The sequence below is a fragment of the Electrona antarctica genome (genome assembly GCF_951216825.1).
Source record: "Electrona antarctica genome assembly, chromosome: 2".
Classification (NCBI taxonomy): Eukaryota; Metazoa; Chordata; class Actinopteri; order Myctophiformes; family Myctophidae; genus Electrona; species Electrona antarctica.
In genome coordinates this window covers 20,491,410-20,502,255 of record NC_136807.1, presented here as the reverse complement: position 1 = coordinate 20,502,255, position 10,846 = coordinate 20,491,410, and the positions used below count along the sequence as shown (strand labels likewise).

General features: G+C 37.7%; 1 protein-coding gene across 7 annotated transcripts; it reads right to left on the bottom strand.

Moving 5' to 3' along the window:
- Positions 1-10,051, bottom strand: bcas1 (brain enriched myelin associated protein 1). Of its 7 annotated transcripts, none has more exons than XM_079518002.1 (12): positions 9,777-10,051; positions 8,670-8,729; positions 8,223-8,261; positions 6,222-6,437; positions 6,049-6,126; positions 5,506-5,544; positions 4,110-4,166; positions 3,656-3,694; positions 3,243-3,368; positions 3,054-3,134; positions 2,443-2,654; positions 1-1,242 (listed from the first exon to the last, which is right to left on the bottom strand). In XM_079518002.1, the coding sequence occupies exons 1-12, from the start codon at positions 9,795-9,797 to the stop codon at positions 1,194-1,196; spliced, it is 1,017 nt and encodes a 338-aa protein (XP_079374128.1). In that variant the 5' UTR covers positions 9,798-10,051; the 3' UTR covers positions 1-1,193. The 7 variants fall into 7 exon arrangements, with proteins under 7 accessions (XP_079374128.1, XP_079374127.1, XP_079374131.1 ...); XM_079518001.1 differs by having other exon boundaries at positions 2,448-2,654; XM_079518005.1 differs by lacking the exon at positions 3,054-3,134 and having other exon boundaries at positions 2,448-2,654.
- Positions 10,052-10,846: the final 795 nt, after the last annotated feature.

Sequence of the window (10,846 nt, the reverse complement as noted above, 5' to 3'; positions counted from 1 at the left end):
TTCATATATTCATGGAGACAAATAGTATTTATTGTCTTTTAAAATGTTACAGAAATGTACTCAAAAAGCATAACGTTAATATCACACATATGGCAGACTAAAATAACAAACCAAGCCAACCAACATTTATAACACAAAGCATGGCAGTCAAATTGAAAGTTAGTAAGCTGTGATTTATGACTACGGAAGAAGATACCGCAAAGAAACATAAAGTTATGCTATTTTGAAATCTGCAATGCAATTGTTTGTTTTCAACTGCCTTTGATTCACCACGGGAAGATTGGAAATTCTGTACTAATTGAACCTTAAAACCTATAAGTTAAAGTGCAGCCAAATACTTATATGAACATGCTTCTCTATTTAATCAGTATTACCCATCATGACTAATATTGAAGCTATATTTGCTGTTGAATGTTCATATTATATTTCTGTAATTATTGTTTCCATAGAAAAATCACCACAATATGTTCTTCAGACAGATTAATATCTAAAAGCAAAGCTTTGTATTATTGCATTAATAAATAGTCATAGTCACAGAGAGAAGTCACATTTAACAGCCACCTATAGAAAAGGTTTCTCTATACTGTACTTGTCATGACATATATATGACAAAAATATATATTTAAACATCCTCACAACCAAGAAGCTATTAAGTAACCACTTGTCTTGAACCCTAGCACCCCTATTCTGGGAGGGAACATTTGCCAACAATTGTAAATCTAAAGCTGTCACATAGCAATGTGTTGTGAGCTTGTATAGATATTGTAGCTTGTAGAAGTGATTTGGTGTATAAGGGAAAAAGAGTGCACCAAGTACAGTGGCAACTCAATTCCACGTATAGAGGGTTTAAGTGATTAAACAATTTCAAAACACAAATCGAATCAACCACCTGCAAAATGCTCTTGTCCTGTTTCTTTAAACTACCGTACTCACTTGCACTTTCCCCCTTTAAATAACCTTCTTTTTCCATTGTGTAACTGTTGGAAATTATAGTTAAAAAAAAAATCATAGTTCATGGTGGCATGGGTGGGTGTTGTGTGGGAAGGAGAGGGAGGTGTGGGCTGGGGGCTGGTAGGACAGGGAAACTTATGGCAAAACTTTGTTATATATCCGTGTCACGAGCACTACGATCATATGATGAAGTATAAATTAAAAAATAAATCATTTGGCCTTTTCAGCTGCTGGTGCAGTGGTCACTTGCTCTGTTTGGACTCCGGTATCTGTGGAGTTACGCTTCTGACTCTGTAATGGAAGAGAAAACATAAAGGGTGTTTAGTATATGGGTTACTTGCTCATTTATTATGTGAAATGGGATGCTTCACAGCACACACAATTCATCTGAACGCAATTTTGTCCCACCCTTCAGTTGATTCTTCCAGACAGATTTATACTTTTTGGTTCATGGTCTGTCATCTGAATTCCAAAGACAGCCATAATAACCACTGTGGTAGTTACAACATAAGACACTTATGCACTTTCAGATTTGTGTCAAATATAAAGTGTATTACAAATAAAATGTATTATTATTATTATTATTATTATTTTGGATTAAATGTTGTCTGGGTGACATCACACAGTAAAACTTCAACCATGGTGATTCAAAATGAAATAAATTGTTTGTCACAATGTTACAATCAGAACTGCAGCTGTGCACTCCCAATCTTACGCTGTAGTGTGAAACCCCACCTGTTCAGACTCCATCATGGCCCGTAGCACCTGCCCTAGCCCCGAGGACCTAAGGCCCCATTTACACTGGCAGCCAAATCCAGCCTGAATCAGATCTGAGCCACATCCAGATTGGAATCTCATTTGTCTAAATGAGTCATGTGACCATTTAAACCAATCGGATTTCAATCTTGATGTGGCACAGATCTGATTCAGGCTAGATTTGTCTGCCAGTGTAAATGGGGCCTTACAGGCGTATGCAAAGGCTCAATTTATGTAACTTAGATAGCATTTTATGTAGACTAATCGCATTATATGTAGACATAGCACTATAAAGTATATATACATAGTTTCACTATATAGATATTCCACTGTTACGTTCTTAGCTTACTCATGATAACTACTTTTTTATGTATGTAATGTATTGCCATGCTTTTCGTTCTTGCTTAATGTAAATCGCTCTGGATTAAGAGCGTCTGCTAAATGCCTAAATTGTAAATGTGTGTGATTATGGATAAACCAGTTCTGTACTCTACTCAGTAAAGTACACATTCAAGTTGCTTTGTTCATACTACTGCAATATATTATTTATGCCATCTAGTGGAGCTGGAGGTGAACAACAGACTGACATACCACAATTGTTGCCCTGTGCATATCAGCTACTTTAAGCTAAAGGATTTTAATGTATAGGCTATATGTGTATGCACAGTGATGAATAATTCTTCATGGCAGGACAGAACGGAGCAGTAAATAAAAGTGAATAAAAGAGATGCTCACCCTACCAGATTTTTGAAGAACCCGTGGATGGAGTTCCTCTTCTCCAATTTTTTCGGGACATTTGCTGATTCATCTCCACCCTGGGAAGGCCCTGACTTATCCGCAGGAGCCTCTGGTGACTTGGGGGCTGCTTTAGGGTCCTCCTTGGCTGTCTGTGCCGCTTCTGCTGCCACCGGAGGGGGTGGAGTGTCTTTCTTCTTTGGCTCAGCAGCCTGACAGAGTTGTGGTAGAAAATAACAAATTTAAGTAATTATATTTAGAGCAACATTACAAATGACAAATTGATTAGTCTTACAACTAATCTAGCATACCCAGTTTTGTCATCAAATTTGCTCTGTTTAAAAAGCTTAGTTGGACAGTGTGACGCATTAACTGCTGTTAGGAAAACAGTCAACATAATTTCTTAGTTATTCTATAAGCAATGACAAATAAAGCATTGCTGTGCATCTAGTTGTGAGTATCACAAATAACAGAGGTTTGAAAAGACTTCACACAAAACAGTTGTTTTAGAGCGCATAATGAAGTCCAAAAAACAATACCAGCATGAGCTCAGAAAATCACTCTTGTTAAAAAATGTCACTCTGATTGGGCGGCAATTATTCCATATTTACCACTCCAGTAGTTTTCCTGAGCAGCTGAACTCCACTGGTAGAAGCTGCGCTGACTTTTGAGGCCATTTGGTTTAACAGTACCTCAAATTCACATCACTCTGTTACTCTCACTTCTTTGGAAAATTATAGTTCACTCATATAGAGATCACACATTATGGGTGGATGGAGTTTAAACAAATCAATTCCTACCTTTGGTTTGAAAAAGGAAAGGAAGGCAGATGGTTTTGAGGGGGTTTTCTTGTCCTCCTGAACTGTGGGCGCCACCTCTGGCTTTGCAGCAGCCTCCAGAGTGCTGGCTTTAGAGGCATCTGCTTTCTTTATGAGCACATCAAAAGAGGAATCATTATAGAATTCATTATTTATAGTGTTAATGGCAGTTCAAAATGGGCACTGTGAAGCAGAACTGCCACCTGCAAAAGACAAAGAGGAAATAACGTCGAGCAGGAAAGACACCAGCACCAGATAGGAGAAGCAGAAAGATCTGTGTAAGAGAAATGTCAGATCCACACAGAAACCAGAAAAATGAAAAGTCTTTCTTAAGAAGAGGTAGAATGTTTCGATATTATAACGGAAGATTTTAAGATTGTCCTTTGCTGATTTACCTGAACATCTACATCTGGAAGTGTCTCCTCCTCAGTTGTCTGAAGGACAGCAAAATCACTTTCATTCAAATTAATTCAATTCAAATTAAGCAGAATTAGAAATGGTACAACGGTATGTGGGTGAAACCTAAAATTATAGTTTGACCACCATATCATTTTACTAAATCAATTCATTTTCAGTTCAAATCAGACTTAAATACAGTAAGGGTTGAGAAGTAGGCTATTAAGCCAATAAATATAGGTGTGTTATGATGTTGGGAATATTGCATAGTTTGCGTTAACTAAAATGACGAATCTCATGAACAGAAGGAGATCTATATACCACTGAGAGATTTTTTATTATTATTTTGTAGTATTCTGTATCAGGAAATTTGGCCTTCAAGTCAAAAGATTGAGCAACAATTGTTTGAAAAGACTGAAAGATTCGAAGAGTGAACATTCTCCGCCTATTTACCAGAATTTCTACAAGTAGCTCTGCTGCCTCCTCAACTGGCTTTGCCGCCTCCACTGGCTGTGGGAGAATGTGAGATGAGGTGAGATGAGTGGGATGAATGAAATGAAATGAGTAACTTTTTGTTTACTTACAACTTGAGCGAAGGAAATTGTTTGTTTGGCAGTAACACAATAAGGATTTACGTCATCCCATGGAAAGAATTTAAGTTTGAAGTTAGAGTTCTTTCAATAGGCCATCAAGGGCCATCAAAATATAAAATCTTGTAAATCTGGATGTTCTGAGTGTTCCTGTAAATTTTGCCTGCACTTAAAAAACTGACATTGGTACCTCAACTGTCTGCAGGGGAGAAAATGTACTGTATGAAACAGGTTACAATATATTCCATTGCGTCCGAAGCTTTTGCCCCCGAGAGTCTAAGGGCCAGAAGCTTCGGACGCACTGGGTCGTCTAGGGCGTAGAATAAAGTCAAAGTCGTACGATTAGTCACACACGTTACCGCAGTGAAATTTGTTCTCCGCATTTGACCCATCTCTTGGAGCGGTGAGCCGCAGCGTGTGCCACGCTCGGGAATCATCAGTTGATTTTACCCCCAATCCAACCCATTGATGCTGAGTGCCAAGCAGGGAGGCATTAAGTCCCATTTTTACAGTCTTTGGTATGACCCGGCCGGGGATCGAACCCCCAACCTCCCAGTTTCAGGGCGGACACTAACCACAAGGCCACTGTGGATCAATAGAATAGATGACCCATCAATCTGGATCGGAGTGCACAAGACAGGGCGGATGGAGGAGTTTCATCTCAGGGAATTTAAAAGTCTAAGCAAGTAAGTTATAACATATTCAGTAACTGATGAGGCAAGACAATCTGATGTAAATGTGTACGACTGTAGATACATTCTCATTCCCTTACATTTTATGCATAGTTAATATATATCTATGTTTTATTTTCCAAAGAGACTCCAGGAACACTGTCACATACATTATTTAAGATTTTATGTATGTTTATGTATATTATTACTCTTACGTTCACTCTCATTCTTATTCATCATTTAAAATGTAACAGCAATTTGAGGGAAGCTTACACAAAAGAACTGCACCCTCTGTTTAGTATGGAGAGAGAATAAACTGAAGTTGAAATTGAGTTGGTTGTGAGATGAAGTAAGAAATTAATTGAAAGTATTTGGGGTTATGCTGATGTGAATTTGCCTTTGTTTCGATCATAACTCTGATGATGAAGAGCCACAGAGAGGCCTACAGAGAGAAGAATCACACTATGGAAAAAAAGGAAGTCAATTTTGAAGTCTGCACAGGCTAATTGTCTCTACACTAGACAATTGCGCAAACATTCCCTGAAAAGAAAAAGAAACAAACAAACATTAACATTTCCACTGGTTTACCTGAACTTCTACTACTGGCTGAAGCACCTCCTCGACTTCCTATGGGAGAATTAAATAAATTTATTTTTATTCTATGTCTGTCTATGTCTGTCAAGACAATGAATAAATGACAAGAAAACACACATGTCATTTATCTTATGTATGGTATGGTATGGTATGGTATGGTACGGTACAGTATGGTATGGTATGGTATGGTATGGTATGGTATGGTATGGTATGGTATGGTATGGTATGGTATGGTATGGTATGGTTGATCTATTAATGGTAATATATAATAATGGTAAGGTGCAGAAAATGGTGATTGACTGTAAAATGAGAGCAAGCTGGTAGACAACGCGATACAACGCTGCTAACTTCAGATAGTCCATAATGAAATGAATTAAGAAAAGTAATGACCATTATCTTGCAAAAGGGAGACAGCAGCGACTGTATGTAGTGTCTCTGCCATCATAAATCCGTTTTTTGCAGTCAGATTAAATGATTTTACAGGATGAGCCACAGCCTGTTAGTTTGAGATGTCTATAGTATTGTAATCTACTATACCACTGATGCAGTCTTGGCTGGGACATTGGCTCCACTTGCTGAGACACCCTTGGCTTTAGATCTTTTACCTAACAGTGCCTCAAATTCATATCAATATGTTTATGTTATAATCAGACTCAATATGAATATTCTATTAAGCCACCCCATTAGACAGTAACATATAGTTTATTTACCTTCGGACGAAAGAATTTACTCAATGTATCCACAGAAAATGTTCCCTTTGAGGCCTCAGATTTCTTCGCAGCAGCTTTTGGTTCTGCTTTTGGCGAGGCCATTACGGGTTTGGCAGCTATCTCCCCTTTGATTTCCATCTTTGGTGGTTCTGGAGGAGGTGGTGGTGGGATAGACATTCCTTTGGGTGCTGCAGGGGGATCGGCTACTTGTGCAGTCTATTGAATCGAGAGATTATATTGAAAAGGCAATAACAGCAGATCATCATCACATGATTTAATGCTATAACTTTTTATGTAAAGTTATATAGGGATGCACCTTACCATATAATGTTATTTAAAAAATAGCTTCAATTCACATTCAAATAATGTAATCATGTAAGCAGATCTTCTTGCAAAATTCAAATACAAAAAAGCTTTTGGAATGAATAGATTGACATAATTGGCAAGTAAATCAGAGTTAGGGGGTTTACCATAATACACAACTGTATACCAAGAAAGAGTCTAAAAGTCCTGCTAGCGGCCCCTAGAGGCTGTGCCGCTCCTTACATGCAACCAGACCATGTGGTTTGAACCATAGATATATATAAACACTAGATGGCTCAAGGCGGAGTTTCTGACGTCGTTCACCCGGCAGCCATCTTACTTCGGGGCTACAGTACAGTATGTTCAATGGCAGCTCAAACAGAAACAGTCATAACTCGCTCAAATCTTGACGGATTTACAAACGGGTTGGTTTATTACAAACGTTGTCAACGTGGCTATGATTCAGGACGCTTATCTGCTTAATTTATGTTTTTTATATGAACGTCGTATAAAATCATATACGTATGCGGACGTCTCTGACGTTTATAACAAACCAAACCGTTTGAAAATCGGTTGAAAATTGAGCAAGTTATGGTCATTTAAGAGTACATGCCCCATAGACACAATGTTATGTGTCCCGAGGTAAGATGGCCGCCACGTAACGACGTCGCTCTCCATTGGCCAACAGCGCGGGTGAGCTATCTAGAGTTTATATATATCTATGGTTTGAACCATAGACATATCTATGGTTTGAACCAAGTTTTTGAACCAACCAACATTGGCTATACCGTACATCAGATAAGTATTGTGCAAAACATAATCACGTCACTTGAATGGTGGGAAATGCGTCCCTATGTTGCATTCACACTGTATGCTATTTATTTTGTTGCCAAAATGGCCACATCCAGGGTCCTGCATTGGATTTGTTCATCTCATTTGAGTTGAAAATGTTTGAACTTGTGTGTATTAATTGCTCTAGTATTTGCATTACTCTTGGCACATGCCACACTCGATGTTGCATCTTTATCGACTTAATATTGAGTCACATATCCTGTACAAATCTGCTGTAGAGTCAATCCATATTGAGTTATGAGTCAATCAAACAAAGCTGGGAAACTAAACCGGAACAGGAGTACCACCTTCTGGAAACCCGGGACTACAGTTAAAGGACCACTTCACCACTTTTCAACCTATCTTCATATAATAGGTCCTCACTAATAATCATGAAAAATATGGCGCAATTTTTTTCTACTCAGTCTGTGTCTCATCTGTGGGCAGTTCAGAAACCGTCTTCCAGTGACATCATCGATGGGCAATACAAGCTAATAAAATCTGCAGACTTTCTTGTCCTGAAAAGTTGCAATGCGAAAATGGAAGCCATCGTTCTCACGATAATGAAAATCTAAACAATTTTGTAAAGAAATCTTGTTTAAAAAATAATCTGCCTAATGATGATGATGAAAAAAATCGTGCCATTTTATCACGATTATTAGTGAGGACCTATTATATGAAGATAGGTTGAAAAGTGGTGAAGTGGTCCTTTAAGCGCAGTCTATATCTGGTTTGAGACAAATTGTTGACAGACACATCGAAATGCCAACTTTGCAATTGAAATTGAAATTTTAGTGCAATTCATAACAGCAAGCATGATGAGAAACAAAATATAAATTATACTACTTTAACAGGCAATGTGCTCACAGAAGTAGTAGCTGCTGCTGGTTGTGTCTCCTTCTGCAACTATTTGGTAACAAGAAAAGGAAGCTGTTAGATGTGCTAGTTAAAATTAGAGTGAGCAATGTGGATTTACAAAAAAACCCCATTGTGTTCCATCTAATAATTATGTTTTGGAGAAGCTGAAAGGAATTAACAAACAATAATAAAATGTCTATATTATTTAGTAACATATATTATCTATCAATAATATAAAACTGTCTTTTAATAAATAATGATGCAGATTGAGAGAGACTTTGTATCATTTGGTGTATAGCTTTAAAAAGAAAATATGGCAAATTGAATGTTAAATTAAGTGTCAAGAGAGAATCTGAAGCTTTCTGAAGCAACACAAATTGACATTGGCAAAAAAAAAAAAACATGAAGCATTTAGTATGTTCTCATATTCTGATGTGTTGTGCAGCACATGTTCACCTGATCTTTTGTAGCATCAGGAGTGGTTGTTTCTGTTTTGGGTGTCTTAGTAGGTTTCACCTGCGTAATGAAGGAAGCACAATGAATGGTCTATGTATTTAATTCTTAAAGTTAGCATGAAAAAAAAATTTACTTTCATGTAAGCACTAATGAGTATTGTATTGTTGGAACTATACCTATCAGTTAAGATGAAAGCTTAAATGAATAACAATAATTAAGATATGTCTGCTGTAGCAACAGAGAAATGATTTTATTGATGAAAAAGAAGCCATTCAGTAATGTGGACATACTGTATGACAAGCTAGTTACAAAGTGCACACTGAGGTCCCTGATAGAGCACATACAGTACATGCGCTGTCATTGTGACAACCATTGTGCACTGGAGATGGCGTAGGCCTTCCCTCGCTCTATCTTCACACATCTCAACTTCCAATCGCACAGTCCTCCCTTGTGAGCTCACACTATGGCCTAAACAAAAGGCCACCACATTCCCGCATGTTCAAAGATTTGATTAGCATGGGGCTGGGGGGCTATGGTCTTTAAAGAAGAATGATTCCAAAGGAAGGCATGATGAAGAGGACAAAACAATAGCTGTTTGTTGTGCACTTTCCATCAGGCTCTGTCACCACACAGATTTTTTAATGGATGCTTTCATTTCCCCCAAGTTCTCATACAGTACGTACCACCACAAAGAATAACCCCAATCATTGACTTAAGACACTGTTTAGAGACAGAACCCACACTGATATGTCCTGTCGTTTATTTCGGCATCTTTGACTCCCAATTTGTGTCTACCCCAACTTAATCAAACCTTAATCAAGTAATGATAGAATCATACATTTAATATATGATCAGTTAATAACATTAATACCTTTATTTTCTCATTGACCATTCAGCTTTCTGACTGATCTAAATGATTTAGCCACAAAATGGATAAAAATAAGTAATGTACTGCATTGAGTGTTCAAACTATTTTTCAAACTATCAGTTTGAAACAGTTTGAAACATTAACTGCCCAATTCTATTAGATAAATATTATGTATTATAAAGTATAAATTATTTGTAGCCACACAACCACAGAATTTGCTTTAAATATAGCTAACTTACTAGTGTTTTGAAGAAGTTCATAACTGGATTCTCTTCTGTGTGACTTTCCTCTTCGTTTTCCACAAGTTGATTGTTTTCTTTGCCAGTATCTTGAGTTTCTCCTTCCTCTGGACTAGGGTCTAGAGACACACTTTCTGGTTCCGTAAATGTTTCTGCGTCTTGCTTTATGTCCGCAGTCTCCTATACACAGCCACAAAGAATATGCCTTTGAGAATGTGGTGGAGCTGTGGAGCTGATATGCAAGCAGTGAGTCTGTTAATCGCAGCATTGAGATGGGTGCACAATTCCAACCATGCCTCTGCCTACTCGGGGCATTGTCAACAATCACCCTTTTATTAATGTCTGCGTTACCCCCCACACTCATTGATATTCAGCAATGTCTGAGAGTTATGCTATGAGAAATGTCAGGAAAATGAAATACCTTACTTTATGGTGATGGAGAACATCTTTAGAATTAAGAACCAGTCAAACCTGATTGTAGCCAATAGCCATTTAAAAAAAGGAAGCTAATTCTTTCTAGATTCTACTTTAAAACAGCAGTGTTGATGTTCACCATTTGGATAGGGTTTAATTGAAATTATATTCCCACCTGAAATCCCAAAGTTAAATATGGAAAGTATATAGGCGAGTATGTTACATTTACAATGGGACCATTTTGTTTATTTCGTCAAATAAAGCTCTCATCACAATTATGGTAAGCTCCACTGATGAAAGTAAGTAAAAATCTAAATGCCAAAACCAGCATAACATTTAACCTCGAACAAATTGATAATTAATTTAGATTATATGGGGGATATATTCTAATTAGTGGCATTTTATATTCTATTCCATTCCATTTACAGAGTTCGGAAGGTGTGATGTTGTGAGGGGCGCTAGCTGCTGTGCTGGACGCTGCCAGAGTCAGTAAAGGGTAGGGAATGGGTTTTAAGGGTTTTTGACATGGGGACAATGTTAGTCAACTGTTTATAATTTATCTTCTGTACTTCCAAGTGCCAGAGCCTCCAGGTCCTTAACCACATGCATTCAGGGATTTTGGTATTTTGCTATATGGTTAATGTGTTTGTAGGATC

Excerpts from the sequence above, each read along its gene's own strand:
- bcas1 (XM_079518001.1), bottom strand. The coding sequence starts at position 9,797 with ATGAACTTCTTCAAAACACTA. Across the intron at positions 6,127-6,221 it reads GTAAATTCTTTCGTCCGAAG|GCACTGTTAGGTAAAAGATC; the intron begins GTAAATAAACTA and ends TATGAATTTGAG. Across the intron at positions 2,655-3,053 it reads TCAGGAAAACTACTGGAGTG|GCTGCTGAGCCAAAGAAGAA; the intron begins GTAAATATGGAA and ends CAACTCTGTCAG.